The sequence below is a fragment of the Pongo abelii genome, chromosome 20, assembly GCF_028885655.2.
Source record: "Pongo abelii isolate AG06213 chromosome 20, NHGRI_mPonAbe1-v2.0_pri, whole genome shotgun sequence".
NCBI classification, from domain to species: Eukaryota; Metazoa; Chordata; class Mammalia; order Primates; family Hominidae; genus Pongo; species Pongo abelii.
The window spans coordinates 54,859,364-54,883,674 of record NC_072005.2 but is presented as its reverse complement, the minus strand read 5'-3'; the positions used below and the strand labels follow the sequence as shown (position 1 = coordinate 54,883,674).

Sequence of the window (24,311 nt, the reverse complement as noted above, 5' to 3'; positions counted from 1 at the left end):
CCCCGCACTTTGGGAGGCCGAGGAGGGCGGATCACTTGAGGTCAGGAGTTCCAGACCAGCCTGGACAACATGGTGAAACTCCATCTCTACTAAACATACAAAAAATTAGCCAGGCATGGTGGTGTGCTCCTGTTATCTCAGCTACTCAGGCTGAGGCAGGAGAATCACTTGAACCCGGGAGGTGGAGGTTGCAGTGAACCGAGATTGTGCCACTGCACTCCAGCCTGGGTGACAGACTGACGTCCTACTTGGGGCTAGGACTTTAATATATGAACTTGGCCAAGGGAGGCTGGGTGCAGTGACTCACGCCTGTAATCCCAGCACTTTGGGAGGCTGAGGCAGGAGGATAACCTAAGGTCAGGAGTTCGAGACCAGCCTGGCCAACACGGTGAGACCCCCGTCTCTACTAAAAATACAAAAATTAGCAGGGAGTGGTGGCAGGCGCCTGTAGTCCAAGCTACTCAGGAAGCTGAGGCAAGAGAATCACTTGAACCCAGGAGGCGGAGGTTGCAGTGGGCTGAGATCACACCACTGCTCTCTAGCCTGGGTGACAGAGAGAGTCTCCATCTCAAAAAAATAAAACAAGGAAACTTGGCCGGGGACTTGTCACAAGTCAAACCATAAGGAACATGTGCTGTGCACTGGATACTGTCTGAGGTGCTGGGGTATGCAATCTCCTTCTTTAGGAGACTTAAGTGGGTCCTGTCCTGCTCGGCTTCCTTTTGTCCCCTTCTAGTGAGGGACAGGGCGGGTTTTTAGATGTCCGTCCAACTTCTGCTTTGGAATTTGCAAACGCAGTAAGAAGCTCAGTAAATATTTATTGATGAATTAGTGCAACTTGTTGGCAGCTTCTGCTTGGGCTTTTGTAATGTGAAAGCTGTTGGCTGGGCACAGTGGCTCATGCCTGTCATCCCAGAAGTTTGGGAGGCTGAGGTGGAAGGATCACTTGAGGTCAGACCAGCCTGGCCAAAATGGCAAAACCCCATCTCTACTAAAAATACAAAAATTAGCTGGATGTGGCGGCGGGTGCCTATGATCCCACTTGGGAGGCTGAGGTGGGAGGACTGCTTGAACCCAGGAGGCGGAGGTTGCTGTGAGCTGAGATGGCGCCACTGCACTCCAGCCTGGGCGAAAGAGCCATCGCACTCAGCCCTCCTCCTGCGTTTCTTTTTTTTTCTTTGAGACGGAGTCTCACTCTGTCACCAGGCTGGAGTGCAGTGGCACGATCTCAGCTCACAGCAACCTCTGCCTCCCGGGTTCAAGCGATTCTCCTGCCTCAGCCTCCCCAGTAGCTGGGATTACAGGCATCTGCCACCACGCCCAGCTAATTTTTGTATTTTTAGTAGAGACGGGGTTCACCATGTTGGCCAGGATGGTCTCGATCTCTTGACCTGGTGATCCGCCCGCCTGGGCCTCCCAAAGTGCTGGGATTACAGGCATGAGCCACCGCGCCTGGCCCCTCCTGTGTTCTTTAACACCTCCCAAGCCCAAACCCTGTTACTGGCAGCAAATCCATATGGGTCTGCAGCAACCTCAATTCTTGTCTCCTAAGAAGAAAGAATTTGACTGAGGGGAATAGGCAGAAGGAAAGACCAAGGCAGCCTGGGCAATAGGCTCTCCTTTAGAGCAGGAGAGAAAGTTTATTGAAAAGCTTTAGAGCAGGGACAAAAGGAATGAAAGTACACTTGGAAGAGGGCTAAGCAGGCGACATGAAAGACAAGTGTGCAATTTGACCTTTTGAGTTGGGGTTTTATATCTTGGCACACTTCTGGGGTCTTGCGTCCCTTCTCCCCAGTTCCTCCCTTGGGGTGGGCTGTCCACTTAGGTGGTGGCCTGCCAGCATCTGGGTGGGGAGCACGTGCAGTGTGTTTACTGGAGTTGTACGCGTGCTCACTTGAGGCATTCTTCCCTTACTCACCGAATGTCCCCAGGAGGTCATGTGCCAATCAAACTCTGCTATTTTGCCTCTTAGTGCACGTGCTTGTGCCCACTCGCCGAACTCCCGAGATCTTATTGGGAAGCTGCTGATCACCAGCTTTGAGTGTTTTCTCTTCTTTCTTTTCTTTTTTTTTTTTTTTTTAGTAGAGACAGGGTTTCACCTTGTTAGGCAGGATGGTCTCGATCTCCTGAACTCGTGATCCATCAGCCTTGGCCTCCCAAAGTGCTGGGATTACAGGCATGAGCCCGTGCCCGGCCTAATTTTGGTATTTTTAGTAGAGACAGGGTTTCGTCACGTTGGCCAGGCTGGTCTTTAACTCCTGACCTAAGGTGAGCTGCTCACCTCGGCCCCCCAAGTGCTGGGATTACAGGCGTGAGCCACCACGCCTGGCCAGCTTTGGGTGTTTTCTATCTACTGGGAGACCACCATTCCTTGGCACCAGCTGCAAGCAATTTATTTATTTATTTATTTATTTGATTTGATTGAGACAGGGTCTTGCTCTGTTGCCCAGGCTGCAGTGCAGTAGTGTGATCATGGCTCACTGCAGCCTCAACCTCCCAGGCTCAGGTGATCCTCCCACCTCAGCCTCCTGAGTATCTGGGACCATGGGTGTGTGCCACTAGGCACAGCTAATTTTTGTAGAGATGAGGTTTCAATATGTTGCTCAGGCTGGTCTCAAACTCCTGGATCAAGGGATCCCCCTCCAACTCAGCTCTCAAAGTGTTGGGATTACAGGCGTGAGCCACTGCACCCGGCCCTTCCCTCACATTCTTTCGTGATAAGGCCCACTAACTCCGAAGCCAAAATTCCTAGTTGCCTAGAAAATCGAGTTCCCCTATCCTTCAGGGCAGGGATGGCTTCTCTCCAGGACATGAGTGCAAAATATCTGGGCCCTGTGCTACCAGTGCTGCTAGGAAGGAGAGGGCAAAACTGCATTTCCATCGTAAAGCAATGCCAATGTTCCTGGCGTGCTGCATACATGTGAGCAGCCGACGCCTCCCACACGGTCATAAGGCACTGGCTCTAAGCGAATTTGCTCAGCTCCCACCAGCTGCTACTGGTGTTTATTTCTGTGGTTTGTGCATTTTGTGGTTAACATACTAAGGCACAGAGGTTGAGTCAGTTGTCCAAACTCACTCAGCTATGAAGTAGATAAGCCTGGATCCAAACTGCGTGAGGGACCTTGAGTCCATGCCCCGCACACCCCACTCACTGCCCCTCGAGTCAGAGGATGAGGGCCAGGCACAGGCAGGGCTGGCTAGAGGCCGTTCTGTCCAGCCTGTCCAAGGTCAGCTGCAAGGCCCACCCACTCTGGCAGGAAGGCCGCTTGCGGCCTAAAGACCACGTCGAAAGGGGAGTTGGGCAGGGTGAAGTTGGCCAGGTAGACGGTGTCCCCGCCCGCGAGGTACGCGGCCCAGACCCCGAAGGTGCCCACGGTGATGATGGTGTGGTTGCACTGTGTGAGCAGCGCAAAGTCTTTGGCAGGTGAGCCCTGGAGGCCATTGCCAGCGAACACCACGTCCCCAAGAGAGCTGTTGATGCTCTGCCGGCACCAGGCCATATCATCGCTGGTGACCACAAAGACCGGGAGGCGGCAGCGGGCCCGGAACCAGTCCAGGGCCCGCTGCAGGTAGCCCCGGTCGGCCAGCACCCCCTTCCATACGCGCGGCATGACACGGACATAGTCCCCCCGACGCACATGGACCCCCACGAAGGTCGCCTGCCCTGCCCACTTGGCCTGCAGGCCCCGCAGGAACTTCTGGGCCTCCTCCCGCACGTGGTCGTGCAGGGTGAACTCCTGGAGGATCTTGTGGCGGAGGTGGTGGTAGAAGGTCCAGGAGCAGGGGTAGCCCGTGAGGCGGACATAGCGCCCCGGGATGTGGCGGTACTCCTCCTCCATCCAGTCGTTCAGGTGGTAGTTCTGCCAGGGGATCCTGCTGGCCGTGGCACTGTGCAGCACCGGCAGGGTGATTCTGAAGATGGGGGCCAGGGTGCTGTGCATCTGGGCCGGGATGAAGGCGGGCCGCCCGTTCATCTTGGCCAGGGCGTACAGCGTGGCGTACCCACCCATCTGGTTCCCCAGGCGGCCCTTGGAGTTGATAGTGAACAGGCCCTCCCGGGGGAGGTGTCTGGGGGCCAGGACCACACGGGCTGAGTATGCCCAGGGCGCAGGCACCAGAGCCAGGCGCTGGTGGCAGTGAAAGATGGTGGACACCACAAAAATGGCAAAGATGAAGTAGAAGGTGGAGAAGGAAGGGCGGGTGGCCCAGAATCCCTTGACGGCTGCGGGGAGGAGAGAGGACATGGTCAGGAGGGAGGGCTGGGGGGGACAGGAGTCTCTTCACCCGCCCCCTGCCAAAGTCATTCATTCACTCACTCAATCCATCCAAACCTCTGTCCTGAGCACCACAGTGCATGGGGGAGGCCTCAGAGCACAGACCCTGGGGTCTTTCCACCTGAGGCTGAGTTCCTGTTGGAAGTCCCAGCCTTACCAGCACCTTGTGACTTCAGTCAAGTTACTGCACCTCGCTGAGCGCAGCGGCTTGTGCCTGTAATCCTGGCACTTTGGGAGGCTGAGATGGGAGGATCACTTGAGCCCAAGTTCAAGACCAGCTTGGGCAAAAAATGTGAGACCCTATCTTTACAAAAAAAAAAAAAAGTTTTTAAAAAATTAGTCAAGCATGGTGGCATGCACCTGTGGTCCCAGTTACTTGGGAAGCTGAGGTGGGAGTATTGCTTGAGCCCAGGAGATTGAGCCTGCAGTCAACTGTGATTGTGCCCCCGCACTCCAGCCTGGGCAACAGAGCAAGACCCTGTCTCAAAAACAACAAGAAGTTACTGAGTCTCTCTGAGTCTGTTTCCTCACTTGTTAAATGGAGATGAGTACATGGAACCATTCGAAAGTGCCAATATTCAACCCGATTTTACCTACACTCATGGCCATTTCTTTTCTTTTCTTTTTTTTTTTTTTTTGGTGATGGAGTCTTGCTTTGTCACCCAGGCTGAAGTGCAGTGGCACGATCTTGGCTCACTGCAACCTCCGCCTCCCGGGTTCAAGAGATTCTCCTGCCTCAGCCTCCCAAGTAGTTGGGATTACATGCATGCACCGCCACCCCTGGCTAATTTTTGTATTTTTAGTAGAGACGGGGTTTCACCATGGTGGCCAGGCTGGTCTCGAACTCTTGACCTCGTGATCCACCCGCCTTGGCCTCCCAAAGTGGTGGGATTAGAGGCATGAGCCACCATGCCTGGCCTACTCACGGCCATTTCTATGGTTCTACCTCACAGAACTACCTCATGGGGTTGCTTGAAGATTAAATGTGATGATTTTGTAAAGCAGTGCCTCGCACACAGAAAATGCCCTGTATTTGTTGGAAAATCAATACCTGCAGTAGCCGGGCACGGTGGCTCACACCTGTAATCCCAGCACTTTGGGAGGCCGAGGTGGGCAGATCACCTGAGGTCAGGAGCTCGAGACCAGCCTGGCCAACATGGTGAAACCCCGTCTCCACTAAAAATACAAAAATTAGCCGGGCATGGTGGCGGGTGCCTGTAATCCCAGCTACTCATGAGGCTGAGGCAGGAGAATCGCTTGAACCCAGGAGGTGGAGGTTGCAGTGATCCGAGATTGCGCCACTGCACTCCAGCCTGGGTGACAGAGCAAGACTGTCTCAAAAAAATTAAAAATAACATAAATAAAATCAATACTTGCAGACTATTTATTACATGCCAGCCACAGTGCTCAGGGCCAGGAAGCCAGCAGAGGACAAAACAGATAAGAATCTTTGGTGCCCGTGCAGAGGGAAAGAGCACAGGTGGGCCCAAGTTCATGGACAGGCTCTGCCTTCTGCAGGCTGGTGACCTGGAGGTGTTATTTAACTCCTCCTCTCCTCCTCCAAGAAATGGGGCTGCCACACCCCTGCACTGATAAGTGCTAAGCGTTTCCTGATACTATTAGTGGGTGTGGTGGGTTCAAGCCAACCACAGACTCCTGGACTCCCTTTCCCTTGGATCTGGGCGGGCCCATGACTGCCTTGACCAGTTTAATATAGTGCAAGTGAAATTGTGTCCGTTTCTGGCCCAGGACTTAAAGTACTAACAGCTTTCATGTCTTGCCTTGAGAATGTTCTCTTTGCACTATCATGTCAAGCTGGAGAATTCAGCTTTTGTTTTTTAAGACAGGTGCTCACTCTGTCACCTAGGATGGAGTGCCAGTGGTCTGATCACAGTTGGGCTCAAGGGATCCTTCCACCTCAGCCTCCCCAGTAGCTGGGACCACAGGCATGTGCCACCATGCCCAGCTAATTCTTACATTTTTTGTTGAGGTGGGGTCTCACTATGTTTCCCAGGCTGGTCTTGAACTCCTGGGCTCAAGCAATCCTCCTGCCTTGGCCTCCCAAAGTGCTGGGATAATAGGCATGGGCCAATTTTAGCTTTTATATGTAGGGCTATGATTATTAATTCTTTTTCTTTTCTTTCTTTTTTTTTTGTGATGGAGTTTTTGCTCTGTTGCCCTTGCTGGAGTACAATGGCGCGATCTCGGCTCACTGCAACCTGTGCCTCCTGGGTTCAAGCGATTCTCCTGCATCAGCCTCCCAAGTAGGTGGGACTACAGGCACCCGCCACCACGCCCAGCTAATTTTTGTATTTTTAGTAGAGACAAAGTTTCACCATGTTGGCCAGGTTGGTCTGGAACACTTGACCTCAGGTTATCCACCCACCTCAGCCTCCCAAAGTGCTGAGATTACAGGCGTGAGCCACCACGTCCAGCCAGCTCTTTTTTTGGCAACCACTTTGAGATATAATTAATATACCATTCACCCACTTAGTGTGCGATTTAATGGCTTTTAGTATATTTACAGAGCTGTGAAACCAGCACAATCAATTTTGAATATTTGCATAACCACCCCCCAAAAAAACCCCCCACCCTTTAACCATCTCCCCACAATCTTCCCTGTTCCTTGTCCTCCCACCAACTAATCTCTTTTCTGTCTTTATGGATTTGCCTATTCTCGATTTTTCATGTGACTGTAATCACACACTCCATGGCCTTCTGAGTCTGGCTTCCTCACTCAGCACCGTGTTTTCGAGGTCCATCCACACTGTAGCACGTGTCACGGCCTCACACCTTTCTTTTCTTTTTCTTTTTTTGAGACAGTGTCTCACTCTGTCGCTCAGGCTGGAGTGCAATGGCGCGATCTCGGCTCACTGCAACTTCCACCTCCTGCGTTCAAGTGATTCTCCTGCGTCAGCCTCCCGAGTAGCTGGGACTACAGGTACACCCACCATACCCAGATAATTGCCTCACTCCTTTCAATACCGAAAATCCCATTGTCCAGGTAGACCACAATTTATTCACTCATCAGGTGATAGGCACTGGAGTTGTTTCCAGTTTTCGGCTGTTGCGAATAGTGCTGCCACGAACCTGTGTGCTGGGTCACAGGGTGAACTCTACGTTGAATCGTTTTGGGAGCTGCCAGGTGGCTGCCCCAGTTTCCGTTTCCACCAGCAGTACGGGAAGGCCCCATTTCCCAGCCTCGCTTGCCGTTGTGTTTGGTTGTGGTGGGTGTGCAGGGCCATCTCACCGTGGAGCCCACACCTATTCACCTCCAGGTCCAGCCCTGACCACTGGGCCTGACTGGGCTCCAGGGACCTCGGTCCTGGTCCTCGCCATGGGATAGATGGTCCCTTCTCCGGGGGCCGCTCTTTCCGAGTCTCCTCCAGCTCTCCCCAGGGCTCCCAGAAGGTCCTCTGCTCCCAGCCTCTACCATGTCCTGATCGGCTTTCTCTTCTCCCCGTGTCCACTCCTCTGACCAATGTCCTATGGTTTCGCTGTGGCCACTGCAATGGCTACAACTCAGCAGTCATTGCTTCACCCTCCCTCCTACCCCACTCCTGCTGAAGCCCTGCTTGGCATGGGCTCACCCCTAAAACTTCTGGCTTCTGCCTCACCCCTCCCGGCTCCCCATCTCTCCCTCCACATGTCCTCTTAAACATCGGGGGCCTACAGGCCTCTTCAGCTCTCATCCTCCTCTATTCCAGGGCTTCTCGCTTGGTTCATCGGACCCTTCTGAGAAGCCTGAACACTCTGGGGCCCTCCTTGAAAGTCTCGCGTGGGTCCCCAGCAAGGCCAGCTGGCCTAAGGCCTAACAGAAATGCCTCTGGCGCTGCTTTAGTTTCCAAAAAGTGAATTAAATCTGCCCAAGCCTTTTTTCACTGAGCTGGTGAAAACTGTGTCCCAAACATGATCTTGCCATCCACTCAACTCAGGGTCCTGCCCCACGGAGAAGGAGCTGAGCTCTGAGCCCAGCTGGAGCCCCTGGGCAGGTCCCAAGGCTAGGGCTGGGGTCGGTGGGGGTGCAGGGCAGGGACAGGAGCCTGGGCCACTGGCCAAGGGAAACCAGCTCAGGACAAGGGTGCCCCCACGGGGTCCACCTTCATTTTGTGTGACTCGTGCAGTTGTGTTGAGACAGGCCCCACGCTTGCTTTAATGATCTGGCGTTGCCATCTTAAAATCCTTCATAAATTCTAAACAAGGGGTCCTGTGTCTGCATTTTGCCCCAGGTCCTGCAGATCAAGCAGTGGGTACCGCGGCTGCTCTGGCTTTTCCTGGAGTCTCAGGTGCTCCCTCTTGTGGCTGTTCTCAGCCTAGACAACCAGAAAGCACCAGCCAAGGCCGAGGCTGCAAGGGTGCTGGCGGGCTACGCCCATCTCGGGGCTGGCTGTCCTGGTCCGCGATTCCTTGTCACCCATTTTCCTCAGGGGGAGCGGCAAACGCCAACCTGGACTGAACTCATCTGGGGACAACCCTGGCTTGGAGGAGGGTCATGTGGCTATTTGCAGACTTTACTTCTCTTACTGTGAACACCCATGTGCTTTGCTGCCTAAAACATAATATGTTTGACAATGTGATGCGGCCCAGACCTACCATGGGTGCCATGTCACATGTGGACTACGCATCCGACAACAGGGCCAGGAAGCAGAAGGTTCTGGAACACGACTTTCCCAGAGAGCTCAGATAAGAACCTGTGGGCATGTCAGCTCATTTAGTCCTCACGACCCCTCCGCCCACCATGAGGAAGATCCATTCTTTCTTCCTCATTTAACAGATAAGGAAACTAAGGCACAGAGAGGTTAAGAAGCTTGTTCTCAGTCACACAGCTAGGACAGAGGTGGATTTGAACCCAGGCAGTATGGCTGGGGTTACCATCCTGGCCTTTTTGAATATGTCTGGGGAGGGCAGGCCCTACCCAGCCACACAATGCCCAGTAACTCCTGCGGGTGACCTGCCCTGCCTCGTGGGGCCTCCATTATGTCTGGGTCACCAAGGCAGGGGTTAGAGGTCTGTGCAAGCCCAGCACTGAGGGTCTCTCTGGGTTGAACCCACCTCAGAGCTGTGCTTTGGCCAGGCCCGGCCTTCTGTAGAAGCTGTGAGGGTGAAGGTCTCCAGCCCTTAAAGAACTCTCCCTGACAAAAAAACAGTCTCCTTCCCAGCTTGGGGCACTATGTGCTGGGCTGTGGCAGCTCTGTCTGTTCTTCCCTGTTTGCCCCCAGGCACCCGCAGGGGGGCCGATCAACTCAGGCAGCTCAGGCTGCAAGGAACAAAAGCTTCCCTCCAGGAGCCGGAGCTTAAGAGACTTTGCCCAGGTGGGGAGGAGGACGCAGCGAGACCTAAGCCTTCTTCCTCAGTTTTCTGTGGCAGCAAGCTGGGTTCTGTGCTGGCCGTGGCCTCAGCACAAATGCCCCTCCGCATCACCCTACTTACATCTGCAACCCCTGGGCCCCCGTGGCCGCTTCCCCACTTGCTTTGCTCCAAGGCACTTGGCACCTTCCAACAATCTAGAGCACAGAAGGACCGGCGCTGCTGGGGTCTCCCCCTCCCCTCTCTGGACACGGAGCCTGATGGGGCAGGGGTCTGTGTTCCCAGCGCACACCCCCAGCAAAGTCCCATACAGGGAGAGCTCAGGCAGGGTCAGTGGAGGGACCTGCGCCTGAATCCTGAAGTTCCACCCTGACTCGCACAGCCCGGGCCCCCAGCTCCGACATGTCCCCTCTGATAGGGGGGCGTCTCAGCCCCATTCCATCCTCCTGCAGCTGATGCCCCTCCCAGCTTTTGGAGTGACTCCCTTCTTTCAAATCCGATGTCCCCGTCCTGCTCCTGCCAAATCTGGCCCCCTCCAACGTGGTACCTAAGGGTCCAGAGTTGAGGGTCGCCTTGGCCGTGCCCTCGCACCCCCTGGGGCAGGCCTGGGGCAGTGGGTCCCAAGCCTGTCAGGATTGGGCCCACACTACACCACGATAAACGCTGGGGCCACCCAGGGCAGCAGGTGCCGCGCCCCAACTCCATGAGGCCCTTGCTTTTCTCAGCGGGAAGTGACAGAAAAGATTATTTTTCTAGTCAACCCATTCGGAGATGGAATAGAACAGACAGCAACATTTGCATGAAAATGTCACGATGAAAGCACTGAGGCTTCGCAGGACACCGGCACTGGGGAGGTGCTTTTGAGCTTGGTCCCCCGCACCCCGGGGGTCCCCGCCTTCTCCCTCTGCCACAGGAGAAACACTGGGGCCAGGTGTTCTCAGCTCCTTTGTCGCCTTCCCCACCATCTTACAAAGCTACTGAGGCCTTTCGAATTCCAGGGGCTGGTCTGAACCTTCCAAGAGCACAGATTTTTACGACTTGAAAATGACTGACCTTAAGGCTCGGTGAACCCCCAGCTGACAGAAGGTTCCAGAGGTGAGGAGGAGGGGCTGGCTTGGGGTCACGCAGCCAGAGGGGGGCTGAGCAAAGTTTCCAACAGCGATTGTCTCCCAAAGGTCAGCCCCTGCCCAATCGCGATCGCGGCCACCACAAGGCGGGGCTGAGCCAGTGGGCAGGGGTGGAGTGGGATGGAGCGGGACCCCCGACTGACAGCCTCCCGTCCTACCTGCGGTGAGCCTCCTAGGCCAGGCTGCTGGGGGCTGTCCTGCTGCTGGACCGCCGGGGGCAACGGCACTCACGTCCCACACCATTGCGGGTGGCCTGGCTGGCAGGGGTCCCTGTGGGGATAGCATGGCTGTGGTTGGTGAGGGATTGGGGTGGGAGGGGGGTGGCGGTGTTAGATTCTGCGGGCTCTGCTCTGAGCCCCCGCCCAGCCCAGAAACCCCACTAGCCTAGGGCCTGAGAACAGCCACGCCACTCCCTCCTGAGAGCCCACCGCGCCACAGCTTGGAGGAAGAGCCTGCGGGGAACTGGCTGCAGGACGCTCTCTTCTTGTGTGCAGGTTTGGCCAATGTCAGGGCCTCAGGGCTCGGGTTGGGGGGTGCATGCCAAGAGCCAGTGAAAGGAAGCCTGGGTCCCAGATGGACCCCAGGCCGCCCAGGCAGGCCTCCTATGAGTCTGCTGGGAGCACGGCTGGACTCTTTCTTAAAGAGGGGTATGGGCTCTCTGTGGGCCACGACTGGTTTCTGGATCCCCCAGGAACACTAGGGAACTCACAGCCTGGTTCCTCAAGGTGCTAAGGGCCAGAGGGTGCCACCCCCTGAACTATCCAGCAAGAGAAAAAGGGGACATGGGGGGCTGGTCCTTAACAGGATGCTGCTGAGGGCCAGGCAGGCAGCTGCCACCCGAGTGGATGTAAAATGGCGCCAGGCTCCTTGGGAGGGCGGAGGGCGAGGCCTGTCATCTGGGCCAGGGGAGGCAGCGTCTGCATGTGGCCAACAGCAGTGGGGACGTGGGCTGTGAGGCCAGGCTGGGGCAGGTGTGGCCCACCCCAACCCCCAGGGTGCCCCAGAGATGCCCAGCCCAGGGGCATGCCTGGGCGCAGATTCAGAGCCAAGGGCCTGGAAAGGCTCCGAGGCCCCCAGTCCACAGTGAGCTCCTCACCAGAGGCTGCTGGCCCTGGAAGGGGAAAGTGGGGGCATTTCAGAGTCCAGTCCTTCCCGGCTCCTGCCATTCTTAGGGTCTGGGCTTCTGCCCCCACGGGCTCCCTGGCATCTGGCACCCCACCCTGTCCCAGCTCCTGCCTTCCTGCCTCTCTCCTCCTCATTACCCACCACCCCCAACATCTGTTCCTCCATCTGCTCTGGGGAACTCTGGTTGGGTGGAGAATGTGGGGACTCTGGTCTCCGGGCCCTGAGGCCCAGGATAGAGGGCAGGGTTGAGGTGAGCAGAAAGTCCCAGAACGCTAACTTCTGGTCCCCACACCCTGACTTCTGAAGGGAACCCAGGTGTCTGCTTCCCCTGACCCCATAGGGATCCCACTGTCCCGCTCCCAAGCCCCAGAGCCACCCAGGTTCCAGCTCCCAGCATCCCTTTCCTCAGCTCAGCTCTCTGGGCTTTGCACTCGGGTGGGAAAGGGTTAAGGGTGGGGCACTGGGGGTGGGTGGGTGGGTGGCAGGGAGGCTGGGTTGTTTGATGATAATCCCTTTCCGTGCCCAGGGTGTGGAGAACAACGTTAGGGCCCCATGTGGGAAAGGCCATGGCTCTGATCCCTACAGGCCTGGGCCTCGGTCTCTCACTTCTGATCCCCCGCCAGGCACCCCTAGCCTGTCCCCTTCCCTCCTCTCCCCAGGGCCTGCCGAGCTGGGTGTCTCTGAGCCCACCTGCCCACCTATCCCAGCCCCCAGGCAGTCCGAGCCTCAGTCTCCCGGCTCCCTGTGGCCTCTGGGTGCCTGGCCTCTGTCTCAGCCTCTCGGCCTCCTGTCTGTTCCTCTGTCTTTGCAGCAACTTCTCTGTGCCGAGCCCCTCCCCTAGGCTGACTGTCCTCTCTCTGCCTCTGTCCTGTCCTCTATTTCTTTGCGACTGAGTCTTCATCTGTCCCTAAGCCCCCTCTCCTGCCCAGCCCTGCTTGTCTCTGTGTCCCTCTCTAGGTTTCCACGTCTGCTGGCCTTGGCCAGCCCCTCTGCTCCAGCCGCTCACCGCTCCCCAGGGCCCCCTGCCCCTCGACACTGACGGATAACTCTGGGGTGTTAAGCTACGGATTAGTTCAGGCAAAATTCTCGATTTTGTCTGCGTTCTTTCCCCTTTGGGTTATGTAAACAGTAATTCTCCCCAGATGGAACTATTTTCCTCGCTTCCATGCAGCCGGGGAGGGGCCTGGACGGGTTGGGGGTGGAATGCTCCAGTTCCACAGGACACCTCCAGGAGGGGTAGAGGCTGCGGCTGAGGTCCCCAGCCCAGCCACCTCTCTTCCCTCCAGGTGCTGGCTCTGCTGTGACCATGCCTGTGACCTTTGCCCTCCTGCTCCTCCTGGGCCAGGCCACTGCGGACCCATGCTACGATCCACAGGGCCGCCCCCAATTCTGCCTCCCGCCAGTGACACAGCTGGCTGCCGTGGCGGCCTCCTGCCCTCAGGCCTGTACCCTGTCCCCAGGAAACCACCTTGGCGCCGGGGAAACCTGCAATGGCAGCCTGACCTTGGCCCTGGGTGGCCCCTTCCTCCTGACATCTGTCAGCTTGCGCTTCTGCACCCCAGGACCCCCAGCCCTCATCCTGTCTGCTGCCTGGGCCTCAGGGGGTCCCTGGAGGCTGCTGTGGCACAGACCCGCCTGGCCTGGGGCCTTGGGGGGCCCTGAAAGGGTGACCTTCCACTCCACACCAGGTCCTAAGGCCACTGTGGCGGCCAGCCACCTCCGTGTGGAGTTCGGGGGCCAGGCCGGGCTAGCGGCAGCTGGGCTGAGAGGCCGCTGCCAGTGTCATGGCCACGCTGCCCGCTGTGCCGCCCGTGCCCGGCCCCCCCGCTGCCACTGCCGCCACCATACCACTGGCCCAGGGTGCGAGAGTTGCCGCCCATCCCATCGAGATTGGCCCTGGCGGCCTGCCACGCCCCGGCACCCCCACCCTTGCCTGCGTGAGTCCTGCGCCCCTCACTCTGCCTGCTTTTGCCTGCCTGCCACTGGGTCCTTTGTCCCTACAGGAGCAGGATGTTCCCTTCCCTCCCTGGAACTGGGTGCTCCTTGCCTCTCACCCCAGTCTCAGACTCGGTCCCCTCTGTACCTCCTCCCTGCAGCCAGTCCTGTATCTCAGCCACACATGGGCCTGTCTGCTCATGAGGGGCTCACCCTCTCCCCAACACTCATCAGCCTGTGATGATGGTGATGATGGTGATGATGGTGATGATGATGATGATGGTGATGATGGTGATGATGATGATGGTGGTGATGGTGGTGATGGTGATGATGGTGGTGATGATGGTGGTGATGGTGGTGATGGTGATGATGATGGTGATGACAGTGGTGGTGATGATGGTGATGATTGTGGTGGTGATGGTGGTGGTGATTGTGGTGGTGATGGTGGTGGTGATGGTGATGATGATGGTGATGACAGTGGTGGTGATAATGGTGACGATTGTGGTGGTGGTGATAATGGTGACTGTGGTGGTGATAATGGTGATGATTGTCATGGTGGTGATAATGGTGATTGTGGCGGTGATGGTGACGATGGTGGTGATGGTGGTGATGGTGGTGATGGTGGTGGTGGTGGTGATGGTGGTGATGATGATGATGATGATGGTGGTGGTAATGTGGTGATGGTGATGGTAGTGGTGATGATGATGGTGGTGGTGATGATGGTGGTGGTGGTGGTGGTGGTGGTGATGGTGGTGATGATGATGATGGTGGTGGTGGTGGTGATGATGATGATGGTGATGATGATGGTGGTGATGATGATGGTGGTGGTGATGATGGTGATGGTGGTGGTGATGGGATGATGGTGATGATGGTAATGACGGTGGTGGTGGTGATGTGATGATGATGATGGTGATGGTAGTGGCGATGACAATGGTGGTGGTGATGGTGATGATGATGGCGATGACAATGGTGGTGGTGATGTGATGATGATGGTGATAGTGGTGATGGTGATGGTGATGGTGATGGTAATGGTGGTGGTGACAGTGGTGGTGATGATGACAGTGGTGATGGTGACGATGGTGGTGATGGTGGTGGTGGTGGTGATGGTGGTGATGATGATGATGATGATGGTGGTGGTAATGTGATGATGGTGATGGTAGTGGTGATGATGATGGTGGTGATGATGATGGTGGTGGTGATGATGGTGATGGTGGTGGTGATGTGATGATGGTGATGATGGTAATGACGGTGGTGGTGGTGATGTGATGATGATGATGGTGATGGTAGTGGCGATGACAATGGTGGTGGTGATGGTGATGATGATGGTGATGACGGTGGTGGTGATGTGATGATGATGGTGATAGTGGTGATGGTGATGGTGATGGTGATGGTAATGGTGGTGGTGACAGTGGTGGTGATGATGACAGTGGTGATGGTGACGATGGTGGTGGTGGTGGTGGTGGTGGTGATGGTGGTGATGATGATGATGATGATGGTGGTGGTAATGTGATGATGGTGATGGTAGTGGTGATGATGATGGTGGTGATGATGATGGTGGTGGTGATGATGGTGATGGTGGTGGTGATGTGATGATGGTGATGATGGTAATGACGGTGGTGGTGGTGATGTGATGATGATGATGGTGATGGTAGTGGCGATGACAATGGTGGTGGTGATGGTGATGATGATGGTGATGACGGTGGTGGTGATGTGATGATGATGGTGATAGTGGTGATGGTGATGGTGATGGTGATGGTAATGGTGGTGGTGACAGTGGTGGTGATGATGACAGTGGTGATGGTGACGATGGTGGTGGTGGTGGTGGTGGTGGTGATGGTGGTGATGATGATGATGATGATGGTGGTGGTAATGTGATGATGGTGATGGTAGTGGTGATGATGATGGTGGTGATGATGATGGTGGTGGTGATGATGGTGGTGGTGATGGTGACGATGGTGGTGATGGTGGTGATGGTGGTGGTGGTGGTGGTGGTGGTGATGGTGGTGATGATGATGATGATGATGGTGGTGGTGATGGTGGTGATGGTGGTGATGGTGGTGGTGGTGGTGGTGGTGGTGATGGTGGTGATGATGATGATGATGATGGTGGTGGTAATGTGATGATGGTGATGGTAGTGGTGATGATGATGGTGGTGATGATGATGGTGGTGGTGATGATGGTGGTGGTGATGGTGACGATGGTGGTGATGGTGGTGATGGTGGTGGTGGTGGTGGTGGTGGTGATGGTGGTGATGATGATGATGATGATGGTGGTGGTGATGGTGGTGATGGTGGTGATGGTGGTGGTGGTGGTGGTGGTGGTGATGGTGGTGATGATGATGATGATGATGGTGGTGGTAATGTGATGATGGTGATGGTAGTGGTGATGATGATGGTGGTGATGATGATGGTGGTGGTGATGATGGTGATGGTGGTGGTGATGGGATGATGGTGATGATGGTAATGACGGTGGTGGTGGTGATGTGATGATGATGATGGTGGTGATGATGATGATGTAATAACAGTTTCCGAGCACCCATCCCAGGGCCTGGCTGGATGCAGGTACTTGGGTAATATTTATTGAACAGTTGTAGGGGAACAGGACAGCTGGATGGCACCTGACTCCTCAAACCAACCACAGGGGGAAAGTATTCGGTCACTAAACACATATTTATCAATCACCTACTGTGTGCCAGGCAGGGATTGTCAACAGGCCCATTTTACAGATGAGAAGACTCAGGGCTAGAGTTCAGAAGTCCCCTGCACAAGGACACACAGTGGCTGCGTGTGGCAGGGCCAGGATCTGAGCTCAGGAAGCCAAGTTCTGGGGTCTCAGCCTGTCCCTGCCAAACTCCTGCTGGGTACTGTCACACCAGGTGGCAGACAAGAGGCAGACAAGGAGCACGGCCTTGGTGGCCTGGCAGCCAGACTATCTGAGCTTGAATCCTAGCTCCTCTGCTTACCCGCTGTGAGACCTGGGCAAGTGACCTAACCTTTTGGTGCCTCAGTTTCCTCCACCATAGAGTGGGGATAGTAACAGCACATCCTTTACAGGCTATAGTGAAAATTAAATGCATTAATACACATAAAGCCTTTAAATAAAGCCCAATGTGGTACCTGGCACAAAGGAACGGCTTCCTGAGCACCTGCCAAAGTCGCCACTCCCCAGCTGAGGAAAGTGAGGCTCAAAGAGAGGTCACTTGCCCTAAGTCTCATTGCCAGCAAGGGATTGAACCCAGAGAGCCCTGAGTTCCTAGATGCCGTGACAATCCACTGCTCCATCCAGCTGGACAGGGGCCCCCCAGGAATGTCCCATGTGATGCCCTCTTTCCCACAGGTGCTTCCATACCAGGCCTTCCCTACCTCCCTCCAACAGTCCCTCCTCAGAGACAGCCAGTGTCAGCTCCTTCTGGCCCTGACCCCCTCCCTCCTCCAGCCTGAGACACTTGGTAGAGGGTCTGAGGTCCTGGGAGGTAACTCTACCAACAGACACAGACACATACACACATGTGCAAGTGTACCCTGGCCTTCCCTCTCCACCTCCCATGCTCTTTGCCTCCCAGCCCTCTATTTCTTTTCTTTTTTTTTTTTTTGAGATGGAGTCTTGCTCTGTCACCCAGGCTGTAGTGCAGTGGCGCCATCTTGGCTCACTGTAACCTCCGCCTCTGGGGTTCAAGCCATTCTCCTGCCTCAGCCTCACGAGTAGCTGGGATTACAGGTGTGCGCCACCACGCCCGGCTAATTTTATATTTCTAGTAGAGATGAGGTTTCGCCATGTTGGCCAGGCTGGTCTCGAACTCCTGACCTCAGGTGATCCGCCAGCCTCAGCCTCCCAAAATGCTGGGATTACAGGCGTGAGCCACCACGCCCGGCCTCTGCCCCTCTATTTCTTCATACATGAAGATCACATGGGCTAACTTACAGACCACCCCCATTCTTTGGCCAAATCTTTTACCTAAGCAGGGGAGTGAGGGGTGAGACTCACCTGGCCTGAGGATGAGGCAGCCTTCATCCTGGGCCTGGACAGGGCCTGGGCGCTGGGGAGGCTGTCCTCCTGAGGGTCACCACATCCCCCCAGACTGAGCAGGGCAGTGCCCTCCAAACCCGGGTAAGAGACTGACAATGCTGCGGTGGAGAAAGGTCAGGGTGACCAGGTGAGACTAATGCCTGCGGCAGAACTATGGGCTTCACAGACATCCTGGTCTGCATCTCCCCTCCGTCATCTGAGTTTTCCACAGGGGAAGTGAGGTAAAACGATTACCCTTGGGTCAGAAAGAATCCAAAGCCTGACTCAACTCACTGATCATCTGAATAGCTTTGCCACTTTGAATGTCCACAAAAACCCTGGGAGAGAGGGATCTGGATTCTCTCTAGACAGGGAGAAAACAGAGGCTGGGAGAGGGGGAGTTCTTTTTCCAAGAACATGCAGCCGTCTGAGCTCCCTGATTATCCCACGACTCTTCTGGGCTCTCAGGGACCTGCCAGTCCAGGGCTCTCAGACCTCTTAGAGTCAAAACACCCTGCAGTTCAAGTCTCTTCAAAGAGTGTCCATGAGCCTGGGAGACATAATGAGTCCCCGTCTTTACAAAAAAAAATTTTAAAGTAGCCTGGTGTGGTGGTGCACGCCTGTGGACCCAGCTACCGAGGAGGCTGAGGTGTGAAGATCCCTTGAGCCCAGGAGTTAGAGGCTGCGGTGAGTTATGATTGTGCTACTGCACTCCAGCCTGGGCGAGAGTGAGACCCTGTCTCAAAAAAAAAAAAAAAAAAAAAGAGTGGTCTGTGAACCCCCTGTATCAGCATCTCACTCTGCAGTGCTTGCTGGAAATACAGATCCCTGGGCCCATCAGAAAGCCTAGGGAGGAGTCCTGCAATCTGGCTTTTGTTGTTGTTTTGGGTTTTTGCTTCTTTTTTAAAGACAAGGTCTCACTCTGTTGCCCAGGCTGGAATGCAGTGGTACAATCATAACTCACTGCAGCCTCCAACTCCCAGGCTCAAGTGATCCTCCCACCTCGGCCTCTAGAGTAGCTGGGACTTACAGGTGTGGGCCACTATGCCCTGTTAATGCATTTTTAATAAAAACAACAACAAAACATTTCCCTGGTAATTCTGATGGGTAGTAAGGTTTGAGAGCCACCTTAAAAAACCTGACAAACGCTCCCAGGATAATGCACATGCTAAATAATCCTCACGTGAGCTGTGTATTACTGGAGTGAGCTAAGAGCTCAGACTGTCAAGCTAGAAGACCTGTGTTTAAGTCCTGCCTCCAACTACCCGCTAGCTGTACCTCTCTGTGCCTCAGCTTTCTCCCTCTGTAAAATGGGGATGATAATAGTGCCAGCCTCACAGAGCCCTTGTGGAGATGAAATACATCAAACACTTAGCTCAGGGCGCCCTGCACGTACGAATGCTAGACATCCAAGTACTTGCTCTCCGCCAGGCCTCGGCTATGCACTTTTTATCCACTTTATCTCATTTAAGCCTCAAGAAGTAAACATTATAAATGCCATTTCACAGCCAATCAAACTACAGAAGGGAGAAATCACCTGTCCAGGGAATAGAGTCAGAGAGACACACAAGGCTAAAAGGGTCTGATTCCACAGGCCATAGCCCACTCTTTTTGTTTTTTGTTTTTTCTGAGATGGAGTCTTGCTCTGTCGCCAGGTTGGAGTGCAGTGGCGCGATCTCGGCTCACTGCAACCTCCACCTCCTGGGTTCAAGCAATTCTCCTGCCTCAGCCTCCCGAGTATCTGGGATTACAGGCGCGTGCCACCACGCCCAGCTAATTTTTGTATTTTTGGTAGAGACAGGGTTTCACCACGCTGGCCAGGCTGGTTTTAAACTCCTAACCTCAGGTGATCTGCCCACCTTTGCCTCCCAAAGTGCTAGGATTACAGGCATGAGCCATCGCGCCCGGATGCAGCCTACTCTTTAGAGGCCCAGTTTCACAGATGTTCAGGAGGTTCATGAGTCCCCTCGGCCTTACCAGCTCCAGTCCAATGTACCTTTTTTTTTTTTTTTGAGATGGAGTCTTGCTCCATTGCCCAGGCTGGAGTGCAGTGGTGCGATCTTGGCTCACTGCAACCTCCACCTCCCGAGTTCAGGAGATTCTCCTGCCTCAGCCTCCCGAGTAGCTGGGACTACAGGCACAAGCCACCACGGCCAGCTAATTTTTTTATTTTTAATAGATGGGTTTTCGCCATTTTGGCCATGTGGGTCTCGAACTCCTGACCTCAGGTGATCCACCTACCTTGGCCTCCCAAAGTGCTGGGATTACAGGCATGAGCCCGGCCTACCCATTTAAAAGATGAGAGACCATCCTGGCTAACACGGTGAAACCCCATCTCTACTAAAAACACACACAAAAAAATTAGCTGGGTGTGGTGGCACGCGCCTGTAGTTCCAGCTACTTGGGAGGCTGAGGCAGGAGAATCGCTTGAACCTGGGAAGTGGAGGTTGCAGTGAGCTGAGGTCGCGCCACTGCACTCCAGCCTGGGTGACAGAGCGAGTCTCCGTCTCAAAAAAAAAAAAAAGATACTAATAGAGATGTCCTGGGACCCAGGCATTCTCTTCTACCTTGGACACTCACGGCTTCCCTTCATGAGGGCAGCACCATGGGAAGAAAGCTGAGGACTGGCGAGCAGCACACTCGGCCCTGATGTGCCCCCACCCCATTTTGCTCCTAGCCTGCTCCTGCAACCAGCACGCCCGACGCTGCCGGTTCAACTCTGAGCTGTTCAGACTGTCGGGCGGCCGGAGTGGGGGTGTTTGTGAGCGGTGCCGCCACCACACAGCCGGGCGGCACTGCCACTACTGCCAACCTGGGTTCTGGAGGGACCCTAGCCAGCCTATCTCCAGCCGCAGGGCCTGCAGGGGTGAGTGTGGCCTGCAGACAGGCCTGGGGGGAACAGAGGCGGGGCTGGGCTCCTGGGGCTGAGGGAGGAGGGGCTGGGGGCCTGGACTCCTGGGGCTGAAGGAAGAGGGGCTAGGGGCTAGGACTCCTGGGACTGAGGGAGCAGGGGCTGGGGGCCTGGACTCCTGGGACTGAGGGAGCAGGGGCTGGGGGCCTGGACTCTGGGTCTGAGGGAGGAAGGGCTGGGGGCCTGGACTCCTGGGTCTGAGGGAGGAGGGGCTGGCATCCTGGACTTCTAGGTTTGAGGGAGGAGGGGCTGCGGTCCTGGACTTCTGGGCCTGAGGGAGGCGAGGCTGGGGGCCTGGACTCCTGGATCTGAGGGAGGAGGGGCTGGGGGCCTGGACTCTGGGCCTGAGGGAGGAGGGGCTGGGGGCCTGGACTCCTGGGTCTGAGGGAAGAGGGGCTGGGGGCCTGGACTCCCCAGGCTGAGGGAGGAGGGGCTGGGGGCCTGGACTCTGGGCCTGAGGGAGCAGGGGCTGGGGGCCTGGACTCCTGGGTCTGAGGGAAGAGGGGCTGGGGGCCTGGACTCCCCAGGCTGAGGGAGGAGGCACTGTGGAATTGGGAGGGGCATCTGGGGCCCCGATACCCCATGCCCCCAGCTCCTCTGCTCATGTAGCCTGCCAGTGCCACCCTATTGGGGCAACAGGAGGAACCTGCAACCAGACCAGTGGGCAGTGCACCTGCAAGTTAGGGGTCACAGGCCTGACCTGCAACCGCTGTGGCCCTGGCTACCAGCAGAGCCGCTCCCCCAGGATGCCCTGCCAGCGTGAGTCTTGAGGGGCCAGGCGACAAGCCTGAGTAGAGCGGGAAGGAGACATCCCAGGTCTCCAGTGAGCAGGTGCAGTGAGGGCTGGGGCCTTGGGAATTGGGAGCCCAAGGCTGGAGGCTGGACTCTGGGCCCTTGGATAAGCAGGGACTAAAATTCTGGACTCTTGAGGAAAAGAAGGCTTGGGGCCTGGACGCCTGCGTCCCGGGAGAGGAAGGCAAGGGATGCTTGCACTCTTGAGTCCTAAAGGAATAAACACTTAAGAGTTTGGGTGCCTGGATTCCCGGGGCAGGGGCGAGGGGATCCTGGGGGAAATGACTAAGAGGTTAATTTCTCCTTTGGTCTCACAGGAATTCCAGAGGCAACAACCACCCTTGCCACTACTCCTGGTGCTTATAGCTCTGGTAAGACAGTCTGGCATGGAGGTCCCTGAGTGGCAAGTGGGACTGGGGATGGGCTGACTGGGTCCCCAGATGGGGATACATGGGTCACCCATTGAGCCCAGTCCCAAAGGCTTGGGTGCCCCAGCTGGCCATCAAGATAGAATAGAGGGATGGGCAGGGGTAGAAGGCTGTGGTCTAGGCCCCAGAAGCCCACTGCAGACAGCCTGACCCTCCCCAGACCCTCAATGTCAAAACTACTGCAATATGTCGGACACCAGGGTACACATGAGCCTTCGGAGGTACTGCCAGCAGGACCATGGTGAGTGCTGGGGAGACAGACAGCTGAAGGCTACACAACTGGTTCTGATAACTGCTTCTAAGCCACCCCCTTTCTGGCCTTCCACTTTCTCATCTTAAATGGGAAGGAGTGTTGGATTCCAAAGCCCCTTCCTGAACTAGAAATTGATGGGGCAGAAGACAAATGGGGAGGGGGAGTGGGGAGGGGGCATTCACTACCTTCCTGTGTCTCCTCTTTCCCCATGTTCTTGGGCTTGCAGAGTTTCATCATCTCCTTCAGCCTGACATCTCTGAGGGATGGAAGAGATAGGGGAACTGGTTGAGTGGAATGAACTCTTGCCCTGTCCTCCCTATCTCAGAGACCCTTTCTGCTTCCCTTCATGGTCCCAGATATTTGAGCCTTAGCCCTACTCCCCATAAAGACTTGTCCCACGGTTCCCTAATCCCCAGCCCACACCTGCTCCATGACCTTGGGGTCTATGACCTCAGGCTATTCAGCTCTCTTAAGACACTCAGGAGTTCGGCCCAGCCAACAAATCTAGACCAACCCCAGCTATTTCTCTCAATTTATAGGACAGCAGACTTCTCCCTCAGGATCCTCATCTGGTCACTAGTGTTCTAGGCCTTCAAAGGTGGAAAGCTTTTCCCCACCTTCCGCAGGGATCTCCTGCCCCGCAGACCCAGCTGGCTAGTCAGAGTCCCACCCAACCTCTCAGAAAGTGCATTTTTCTGGCTGGGCGCAGTGGCTCATGCCAATAATCCCAGCACTTTGTGGGGGCCGAGGTGGGCAGATCACTTGAGGTCAGGAGTTCGAGACCAGCCTGGCCAACATGGTGAAACTCCATCTCTACTAAAAATACAAAAATTAGCCAGGTGTGGTGGCAGGATCCTGTAAACCCAGCTACTCAGGAAGCTGAGGCACCAGAATCACTTCAACCTGGGAGGCAGAGGCTGCAGTGAGTTGAGATCACACCACTGCACTCCAGACTGGGCAACAGAGTAAGATTCCATCTCAAAAAAAAAAAAAAATTATGTTTTTCTGAATCACTATCAGTATGACCTCAGCCCTCACATTCCAGGGACCAATCTCTTCCTTCTTCTGGTCCTCCAAATTTATCCCAGAGCCCCTCCCCTGGCAATGTGACCCCTCCTTCCCAAGAATTCCACCATTGATACCTTCTGACTCCACTGTATTAGAGACCCTGGACCTGCCTCTTCTGCCCTGTCCCCAGCCCCACCTACTGTAGTTTAACTCCTTATCTCAAAGATGTTTCCTCCAGCGGGCTCTACCACTCACGATTTAGGGTCAAACTCTCAAAAGTTCAAGGTTTCTCTCCCCACTGCGATACCAGAAGCCCACCCACCGGTCTCGGGCTCCTGCCCACTGTGACTGACCCCACGGGACCCAGAGGTACCCTGGAAGCTCCCCACGACCCGGGCTGACATCTCCCCTCCCCACAGTTCTCCGCGCGCAGGTGCTAGCGTCCGACGCGGCGGGCCCAGCATGGCAGCGGCTGGCCGTGCGCGTGCTGACCGTTTACAAGCAGCGGGCGCAGCCCGTGCGACGCGGCGACCAGGACGCCTGGGTGCCCCGCGCCGACCTGGCCTGCGGCTGCCTGCGCCTGCAGCCAGGTACCGACTACCTGCTGCTGGGCAGCGCAGTGGGCGACCCCGACCCCACGCGCCTCATCCTCGACCGCCACGGCCTCGCGCTGCCATGGAGGCCGCGCTGGGCCCGGCCCCTGAGGCGGCTGCAGCAGGAGGAGCGCGCCGGAGGCTGCCGCGGCGTGCGGGCATCCACACCCAGCCCCAGGCCGGAGCACTAGTTGTGAGATGGGGCTGCCTCGAACGCCAACAAAATAATTTGGGAGCGACTAGGAGCTGAGCCTTCTACCTCGATGGTGCGCCGTAGAGAGCCAATCAGACGTCGCAGAGCCCCGACGACACTATGCATGCGCCCACGCCGCGCAGGCGTGCGGAACTTTTAGCAAAAGGCGGCAAGACGGACATCTGGTTCCAACAGTTCCTCCTTTGCCCTGTGGCTCATTCCCCGCCAGTGATCTATTTCCCCCAATAAAGTCTCAAATCTTGGGGAATTTTTGTCTACAGACCCCTGATCGATGCTGGCACAGTCTCTAGAGGGAAGCGAACAAGGCCTTGAATCAATACACGGAACTGAAGTTAGGAC

General features: G+C 55.8%; 2 protein-coding genes across 7 annotated transcripts; one reads left to right on the top strand and one right to left on the bottom strand.

Moving 5' to 3' along the window:
- Nucleotides 1-1,608: 1,608 nt before the first annotated feature.
- LOC100445051 (galactoside 2-alpha-L-fucosyltransferase SEC1) lies at nucleotides 1,609-24,311 on the bottom strand. Of its 6 annotated transcripts, none has more exons than XM_054540867.2 (5): nucleotides 24,235-24,311; nucleotides 22,343-22,413; nucleotides 17,753-17,892; nucleotides 10,867-10,978; nucleotides 1,609-4,222 (listed from the first exon to the last, which is right to left on the bottom strand). In XM_054540867.2, exons 2-5 carry the CDS (start codon nucleotides 22,392-22,394, stop codon nucleotides 3,198-3,200), a joined length of 1,329 nt encoding a protein of 442 aa, XP_054396842.2. In that variant the 5' UTR covers nucleotides 22,395-22,413; nucleotides 24,235-24,311; the 3' UTR covers nucleotides 1,609-3,197. The 6 variants fall into 6 exon arrangements, with proteins under 6 accessions (XP_054396842.2, XP_054396839.2, XP_054396837.2 ...); XM_054540864.2 differs by having other exon boundaries at nucleotides 24,018-24,280; XM_054540862.2 differs by lacking the exon at nucleotides 24,235-24,311 and adding an exon at nucleotides 23,539-23,637.
- On the top strand, nucleotides 6,435-24,219 carry NTN5 (netrin 5). The gene is made up of 9 exons (XM_002829515.6): nucleotides 6,435-7,215; nucleotides 10,580-10,676; nucleotides 11,092-11,202; nucleotides 13,120-13,770; nucleotides 20,451-20,639; nucleotides 21,294-21,443; nucleotides 21,794-21,847; nucleotides 22,065-22,145; nucleotides 23,585-24,219. Exons 4-9 carry the CDS (start codon nucleotides 13,140-13,142, stop codon nucleotides 23,947-23,949), a joined length of 1,470 nt encoding a protein of 489 aa, XP_002829561.3. The 5' UTR covers nucleotides 6,435-7,215; nucleotides 10,580-10,676; nucleotides 11,092-11,202; nucleotides 13,120-13,139; the 3' UTR covers nucleotides 23,950-24,219.